The sequence below is a fragment of the Manis javanica genome, chromosome 4, assembly GCF_040802235.1.
Source record: "Manis javanica isolate MJ-LG chromosome 4, MJ_LKY, whole genome shotgun sequence".
NCBI lineage: Eukaryota > Metazoa > Chordata > Mammalia > Pholidota > Manidae > Manis > Manis javanica.
In genome coordinates this window covers 75,567,555-75,576,894 of record NC_133159.1, presented here as the reverse complement: position 1 = coordinate 75,576,894, position 9,340 = coordinate 75,567,555, and the positions used below count along the sequence as shown (strand labels likewise).

At 38.8% G+C, this 9,340-nt stretch overlaps 1 protein-coding gene across 3 annotated transcripts in view; it reads right to left on the bottom strand.

Annotated features, from left to right (window-relative positions):
* Positions 1 to 3,479: 3,479 nt before the first annotated feature.
* LRRC8B (leucine rich repeat containing 8 VRAC subunit B) overlaps positions 3,480 to 9,340 on the bottom strand; it is a 69,718-nt gene continuing 63,857 nt past the window's right edge. For all 3 annotated transcript variants that reach the window (XM_017654704.3, XM_036998327.2, XM_017654705.3), the window contains exon 5: positions 3,480 to 8,264. In XM_017654704.3, the coding sequence (XP_017510193.1) occupies positions 7,992 to 8,264 (273 nt within the window). In that variant the 3' untranslated portion in view covers positions 3,480 to 7,991. The remainder of the gene's footprint in view (positions 8,265 to 9,340) is intronic.

The window sequence follows — 9,340 nt, the reverse complement described above, 5'->3', positions numbered from 1 at the left end:
TAACTAAGGTGAATGCAGCCTGTTAGGGAAAACAGAAAGCCTGGGGTTCAGGAGGCACCCTCAGTGCTAGCCTTGGCCCTTCCACTAGCCGTTGGCTGAATACAGATGATCTGTGCTCCTTAGAACCAGCCCAGAAGGTGAAAAGATACTCCCACAGACAGTGGGTTTGTGATCTCCAACAAACCACTTCCACCTTCCTCCTCAGAAAAGCCTCCATAGTTAGAAAGCCTTCCAGTTAGAAAGTTCGGCAATTCTGGAATTGCATTAGGGATGTGACTCACTGGCTCAGAAACAAGCTAGGACAGATACGGAGCAGGAGGAAGCACCGGGCTTAAAGCCGATGGGAAGACACCAGTGAGCTCTGAAATCTGGTGTGGGATTTGCCTCTCTTCCAACACCAAGGTGGGCGAGAGAGAAAGTGCTGGTGTTGTGTTCACCTAAACCTCTGAAGAAACAAGCTTTGCAGACCTTCAGGTTGAATAGGATTCCTCTTCTGAACAGTTATGAGACCTTGGAAAAGTTAGGATTTTTAAGACTGTTTTCTCATCTATAAAATGGGAATAACACCCACCAAGTTTGTTGGATAGACCGAGCTAGCACACGTAAAGAAGCAAGCAGATTACCTGGCATGTAACCCCTGCTAAGTAAGGATACTGTTGTATTCCACAGCTGTTTCCCTCCAGAGACGGACTCCAAGGTGAAGGAGCACAGATGGAATAATTAGATTTTTATCTTTTCTCACTATGAAGCCATTAATCAGGTTTCTGATGCACTGTTTTGACCAATTAGCGCAAACCCAGCAGCCTTTCCTCTTAGTGCAGATGGAGTCAGTTCCCCTTCACTTGGTGACTTGTTCAGGCTTTCCCTTTGCACAGAGCAATTGCCTGAGACTGGCTCAGTCTATTCTGAAAAGCATGACAGAACTGCTCTGGTCGCCCCAGAATGATCTAAGTCATTCTCTGTGGAACACCACAGAGTCAATAAGACAAGAAAGCAAATCCAAACCCAGTTCAGAGATAGGTGAAGGGAAACTTCCTTCACACGGGTAGCATTTGGTACCCCTGGGTTTACACAGTTTCCTGGGACACTAATTTACAAGGAACACCAAATGTCATTGGAATAATCAGAAATTGGAGACCAGTTAAGTCAAGTTTGCATATGCAATTCCTTAGGTTACCAGCCTATGGAATTGCAAACCGGTCCATGCAGCACACTGAGTAAGTGTCTTATTTGGAATTTGAATTGTGACACTGGGAAGGCAGAATATTGATAACTGAAGGACATTTCTTTTGGTGAGCACAAACTAAAACATCACCCTTGGGATGATGGGTATTTAATACTCTCAAAGATGGGATTTAGTGATGGGGAGGATATTTAAGATTGGAGTGTGTAGTTAGGACACCAAACAGCACAGCCAGAGAGAATGAGAGAGAGGAGAGAGATCAGAGGGAGTGGGGGTAGAGAGAGAAGGGAAATTGTGTAGGGAGATTGGAGGAGGAAATACTAAAGGGAGACCCAGCAACTTACAGACCTGCTCATGAGGCCTGGGGGAAGAGACTGTCCCCTGGGGATGCTGGACAGACCTGCCTGAGCTGAGAACTCGCATGCACCCTACAGCCAGCCCCTCCTCGCACCTGCCTGGCTCAATCTTCTTTAAGTGCTGCCTCACTCTTGTGAGTTTTGCTTTTGGAGAAGGGAATAATCAGGCAGCTGATGTAGGGATTCATTATTTTTGCAAATAGAAAACCAGTTCCCCTATCTCTACCAGATACATATTGAATAAATAAAGTATGTTTTTAAAGGGGTGCCACATTCTTACCTCTCCAGGGCAGCCACATGTCCAGTCTGGTCCAGGTACCAGGAACACTGCATGGAGCTAAGTGCATCTCATTTGAGATGGAGTCACAGATAAGTGAGCATGACTGAATTCTCAAAATCTTACCTTGGGGGTTACATTTACTAAAGACAAGGCAAGGAGAAAGTGAAAAAAAAGGGAGAAAATACAATCTGGGAAAGCTTTTGATTCTTATCTCAGCAGCAGAGGGAGGCAGAGAGTAAAAAATGGTATATTGAGCCTTACCCGAACAAACAATAGGCCTGTGTAAAAAGACATCCAACATTTAAGGTATTTGTTATAAGAAATAATTTGAAAAGCTTCTCAGTAGCACAAGGCAGTTCTACAGAATCATTGGTATTTAGGAGGCAGGACTTACAGCTCCTCTAAAGGATAAGACAACACAGGGCAAAGAGAGATTTGTATTTTTTTTAAAAAAAGACATGTTAAAAAATGACATTTTTCTGATTTTTCTTTGGCATATGCATTTTATTTTCTTCTGGAAATACAGGGTGTGAGTTCCTGTGACTGTGCCTTTAGATAAATGGCTTTTCTCGAGACCTCAGGAATGAGATGAACAGACAAGCAAGCTAGGGCCCTGGATTTCAGAGAATCTAGCAATGGGGACAGAACCCAAACAGAGCTGCAGCTCCAGACAAGGGACCCGTGCCCTCAGCCCTGCCAATGTGGCCTCTCTGTTCCACAGCAGGCCCTGCTCAGCATGTTCAAAAACTCATTTTGCAAAGTGGAAGCAAACACTGAAGAACATGAATCCACACTACTGCCATGCTCCTGGGGCACATCCCTGCCCTGTAGGCTGTTGGCACAGAACTCTAGCAGCCCAAAGCACCTGGCAGTCCCTGAATGGCTGCTATTGCCTTAGTCAGGCACTGGTTTTCCTTTCCTCAATATATTTCCCATTCCTGAGGCAGCTGGAGGTAGGTGAAAGCCTTTCTTAAAGCATCACCCTTACAGGAAAAAATATGGCCATCTGGTTTCAGCAGTTAGTTTTCCCTTAAAACCTGGTTCAGTATATATTGAGTTTTGTCCTCCAGCAGAGAAAAAGTTGCGTATCTGCTTTCTAATGTGTTCCTGAAAGTGTGTGTGTACATGTGTGTGTGTGTGAGAGATGAAAGTCTTTATTCAAAAGGCCCTACTATCATATGCCCATTTTACCAATTCCATGTTTAACCCCTTTATTAAACCTTCTCAAAATGTTGTCTTGCAGTTCATTACTTTTTATTTATCTTGTCCACTATTCAACGTTAGTGTTAAACTAACAGTAATTGGAGAAGCAAGAGTCCAGAAGAAGACAGGGAAGAGAGATGGTTGGTTTATCAACATTAGCTCCCAAGGATGATCACTATTGGAAAGATGGACCTATTAGGATTGTGACAGATCCCTGCTCCAGTGTATTCTAGGGTCAATCCAGCTCTTTTTGGGTATTTCCTATTTTGTGACCATTGCAGTATATTTTGAAAACTCATACTACTCTTATGAGATTCATGTGTAAATCTGTAATCTATCACTTGGTAAATAATATAACAGCACAACTGCACAGGGAGCTATGGAAGAGGAAGAGAATCACTTTTGGAGCCTGGGCACTGTAAATGTACACATGTAAAAATTAGTACAGTCCACTTCCAATGTTTAATGTTTTTATTTGTCATTTATTATAAAAATGGAATCTTTATTTTACACAAAAGATACTTTAAAAACAGGAAAGTTTACCAAAAACTACTAAATCTCAGGCAAAGGATTTTTACCACCAAAATGCAGATTTACATGGTAAACCTGAGGGCCAAAAACATTCAACTCATAACAAAATCTTACATTTTCTAATAATTCATTACCAGAAGCAAAAACTGATTATGTATGTGTTTCAAAATATGTGACAAAGATAAAATAAATACTAGCCTTTCCTGTGAAGCCACCCAAAGGAAATGTCTCAAGACTGGCCCCATTATTTGAGTGAGTGAAACATTTGAAGAGTTTCAAAAATAGACGTAAATATTTTGGTTTATACATGACATATATATACACAAACACATCCATTCTACTTCTATGCTTCTTTGTATTTTTTCTTAATTGCACCATCTCTGTTAGAGATAATATATAACATGCAGGAGGCATTCATAAATGTTTTTCTCAGCAGTAGCATCTAATACAAGTCAAATGCAAAACTTCTCTATGAATTCAGTTCAACTTGAAGCCATCTCGGCAGTTTGGCTCACATACTCTGTATTAATGCTTTAGCACTGATGACATTGTTCATGTAAAAACCAGTGGAAGAGAATGTAGTCCATTACCAAAGAGACTTAGAAGATAGCTCCCAGTGGAAGTGGGAGACCAGAAACAGGAAGAAACCAATTAAATAGGACAGCAGTTTTTTCACAGTTTCAGCTTTCATATCCAGCTGTAGATAAGAAATAAGTATGTCCAGGGCATTTTGCAACAGTTATTAATTTATGCCATTTCATGTATATAATGTCTTCATAATTCAAACTAGGATGCAAAATAACTTCTCCCCCTCTCCCACCAGCCTTCCCCTTGTTTCCATGAAGAAATAAAAACAGATTCTGATGCAATGTACTTCCTGAAAACGAAGTGGACTTAGAGTTATATGCTCATGCTTTTGGTTGGTTGAGGGACAGTGGATCAGCTCTGAATACTGCAGGGATGGGTAAAGCAGAACTACTCAATTAGGCATAATGAGAGGCATAATTAGAGGCTCTGGCTTCCCCTCAAATAAACACATGCCCAAGTATCACTGCAGGTTCTCTAGCACAAATATATGTTACTATACAAGTGCTGATCACATTTAAGGAGGGGAGTGAGTGATGAGGGAAAACACAATACCTCAGAGGATAGAACAATGCTAAGCAGATTAAGATGGAAAGAGCCTTTTATTGAAAACACAAGGAAAGAAAGCTAGAAATCCACAGAATAACTGTTGATTATTTTAATGGTTTCCAATACTATGCAGTATTTTCATTAAACATACAAAATTTGAATCATGGAACACATGAAGAACAGAAACAAGTATTTTCACTATCAAATGATAATGTTATGCAAATAACTTTCTGCAGCTCACCACAGCACACTAACTGGAGCTACACCACAGTGCCAAGATCCCGGGGGATCTCTATTTACCCTGTTTAACACAAACATTTGTTAAGTGACAGTGAAATATGGTGACACCTGGGGGAAAAGTTAAGACTGAGGATGAAGAATGAAAACATAGTGTCTATGTGCCACATAAATGTACCCTGCTGGCAGTTAGGGGGAGAACACTGTGTCTTTCCAGGGAAGCTCAAAACTGCTTCGGTTCTCAGACTAAGGCTGAGCATTCAGTTTTCTTTTAAATATTATAACAAAGAGAATAGAACACTCCATGATTACTAGTAATGAGTATAAAAGAACATCCTAGCATTAACTGACAACCTCTAGCTACTTTGGAAAAAATACTGAACATCCAAAGCTAGAAAGTTACCTACTACATATATAAGGGTGTGTGTCTATATGTGTGCAAGCTTATCTGTGTGTGTGTGTGTGTGCGCGCGCATGTAAATAAAATGAACCAAAGGTTGCCAGCATAAGCCATCAACTTTGTTCTGAAAACTTTGACATTTATTTTTTGGAAAATAAACTTCATGTTCTTCAAAATCAAATGCCAACAAGAGTCTCATGATTATCATGAACAAACTTCATTTTCTTCATATAAAATCCTCTTAGATATTATGAAGATCAGCTATAACAGTGCAGCAGAGGTGGCATCAACACATTCTTGCATGTCAAATCGATGGTCTCAGAGTTCACTGCGTCAGAGCTCTGTCATTTCAAAAGCTACCTAAACACTCATGTGTACAATTGAAAAAATAATCTAAAAATTATGGCATCAAGAACAGCAGAGTTTGAACCACTAACTATAGTGTTTGGAAAGCAGCTTATAATATTCATTTATGATCCTGATAGTAATGTGTTTCCAGAAACTGAGAGCTCTGATTAAGAAAGATTTAACCAATGATTTCTGCAGGTGAATAGAACTAATGATTAGTCATGGAGAAGTTCTAGTTTGTGAGGGGAATGTTAGCAAATTTGAAATTTATAGGAGAGGATGGGATTTTTTCATACAAATTATGGCTAATTCTATAGCCAAAAACATTTAAACACCTATCCATGTATCATTTTCACATCCAAAACAGGATAATCCTATGTAACATTGAAATCAGTACACATGACAATTCTGTTGTGAAATACTGACCATTAACTCACATTAAAAAAAAACAAAATATAGTCCCTAGATATAGTCAGAATCTATTTTCTGAATTCCGTCAGTTATGCCTGGGTCCCTGAGAACTTCAAAGTTTTGACTAAAGGCAAGTTTTGGTGAGGATTGTATTTTTACACTGGTTCTTCTAATTCATAATAAATGATAATGTTTTAGGCAGCTTTTGGTGTTTTATGTTTTTTATAGTTAATATTATGCAAATTTCATTTAACATAAACAATTCTTTTTTTCAGAGCTTTAGTCCAGGGGTGTGTGGCTGGGGAGAGAAGCTACATTTTGCTACAGTTTAAAGACTCACTTTCATCTTTGTGGAACAAGTAAAGCAAGAAAAACATACCACGCATCACAACTCCCTGTTTACAGTGCTCATTACCTATAGTGTTTTCCAGTTTTATCCAGATGCAGTTAGATTACTTCATAGTTACACCCAAAATGAGATGGCATTATAACGCCTAGACCCATTAGAGAAAATCACATTAAAAGTATACATTTCTCAAAAATGAGTCCGTCAATTTTGTTCACTTTACAGTATGCATGATAACAAAAGGCCAAACACAAAGCTCTTTATAAAAAAGAGCAAAATGTATTCCAGAAAAATTACTCAAAGTCATGAGATGAATTTCAGTTAAATGGATCTACTTCTCTGTGAGCTTTGAGAACCCATCTTAAATACTGAATGGAGGCTGAGTGTTTTACATTATAATCATATCTAGAGATCATGCACATGGAGAAAATATTTTGCTTTAACTCTTTTACAAAGAGTTTAAAAACCAGTTTTAAAGATCCAAATCTGTACCTCTCCCCTCCATCACAGTTTTTGAAGTAATTAAGGATAGTACCCGTACAATAGCACAGCAACGAGGGAAGAGAGAGGTAGATGATGCAGCCATCCTCTTATATAGGAAACTCCCCAAATATTCTAGGGCACAAGACACAAGGCTTTTGTTATCCAAAGTAAATAGTGGCAGAATAAAAAACATTTTGGAACAGAATGCACACAAATATGAGAAATAGAAGCAGCCAAAACTAAGTATATTAATTGTAAATTCTTGAAGAAATGCACGTGTTCCCTGTACGTTACAAAATTTCTCACAGATTTTGAATCCAAGATTATATAATAGAAAATATGTATATGTTTTACATTTACTATATAAACTATGAGCAAATAAAAAAAGCCTTGACGATACACAAGAAGACATTTTAGAGAATACATTAATTTTCAGGAAGCCCTGAGGGTGAGTGACATGTCCTAAGTATCCTACTCTTGTTCTACACAAAGGCCAAAAGCCGGCACTTTCTCAGGGTTCATCTCTGTTGTTAGGAGAAAACAACATTGAAGGAAGATGTAAGCAAGCTGAGACAGGAAGTAAAAATTAAGCCGAGAAGGAATTCTTACAAGCACAATGCACCCTGCCTAAAAATATTTAAAAACATAAATCAAAGACAGTGCTGAGTGTACATCAAGGGAATTTATGTTGATGAGTTTATGGTCTAGGTGATAAATTTCAAAACAGGAAGTCAGTTAAAACAAATGTGCAAGTAAGAAATGGGGCATGGGGGAGGGAGAGGAAAAGAGTAGCTAAGCTTCAAGGTAAGAACTGCAACATGGAGATTCAAGGATTTCATGTCTCCCGTTCCACCCCCAAAGTATACTTCTTACGTCTCAATAAGTTAAAAATCAATTATTCACAAAACTTCAGTGTTGACACTGTTCATCCTGTTTAAGCTAGATACTGAGTTGCTTTAATAAGACATTTGGTTGTAGTTAGTCATAATTATACCCATTTTTCACCTTTATAACTTAGGAAACTTCAGTTCTCATTTAACGCCCTGGGGCATCCTTTCAAAGATTATTTTCTCTTTAGGTTAGCATTTATCTAAGCATGTCTGCAAACGTTCTGTTACAGGGAGAGGAAGGGTACTGAGCAGATTCTCCTCAACGATCAGACAGCTCCGCTTCAGGGACTGACATCCTTCCAGCTCAGGAGGAAGTGTTTCCAGGTAATTACCAATGAGTTCCAGGTGAGTGAGGTTCAAGAGCTCACCCACGTGAGGGGACAAACTCATCAGGCTATTTTTCCCCAAAAGTAAACACTGCAGCTTTTTGCATTGAAACAGCCCATCTGGAAGCATCTCAATCTGGAAAGGAATAGAAAGAAGCCAATAAGCCTGATTTCTGATGGCCTATGATAACACAATTACTTCTTTAAACCCCTACCTTCTACCAAAAACATTTCTGGATGTTTAGCGGGATACATGGAACAAAAACGATAAGTTTGAAGTAGATAAAAAAGATACACGAAAAATAATTTGGACATCCTGACATGGAGTCAATCAGGATTGAGTCTACAGTGAACTTTTCAACCCTTGCTGTACACGAGTGGGCAATAAGTTGGTCTCTAAACATTCTTTTATTTATTTTTTATTAAAGTTTCATTGATATACACTTTTATGAAGGTTTCACAAGAAAAACAATGTGGTTACTACATTCACCCTTATTATCGAGTTCCCCCCATACCCCATTGCAGCCACTATCCATCAGTGTAGTAAGATTGCTCTAAACATTCTAACAATTCTCAAACAAAACCCAATCAGTCATATACTTATTGTCCCTAACATAGAAAATAAACCAGTAACTCAGGGGAATCATAATTATTCTTGAGTCCTAGATCAGAAATAAATTGCTCTCAGGAGTCCATAAAGAGCTTACTGCGTAATGTAATGAGCAATATCCTCAAAAACATCCAGAGAACAGGAATAAGGCTATTTCTTAGGGTTTCACAGTAAAAACGAAACACTTAATTTTGTTAAAAAAGTCAACAGAAACACACATCAGAAGAACATAATAATATGTACATGCACATTTCACTCCCCGCTACATACACATTCATGAGTACCCTTCCTCCTGCTCTCTGGCAATTTCAACTGAATCATGTAACACAGAGAATAATAATTTAAAACAATGATTTTAACATGATAAGAGCTTGCAATTTGGTCAATTCCTAGAGCTGCTTAAATGAATTGCTCCCCTTTCTAGTGGGTAGGTTGCATGCGAATTTCTAAGGGAGCAAAAGAAATTATTACAGTGTGTTCGTCCAGAGAAGAGCTGAGCATGCACAATGCCCTCAACGCTCATCATGCCACTGTGAGTTGAGTGTGTGCCAGGCAGAGCTGGACTGTACACACCCCACCCTGTAATATTCCACACATTTATT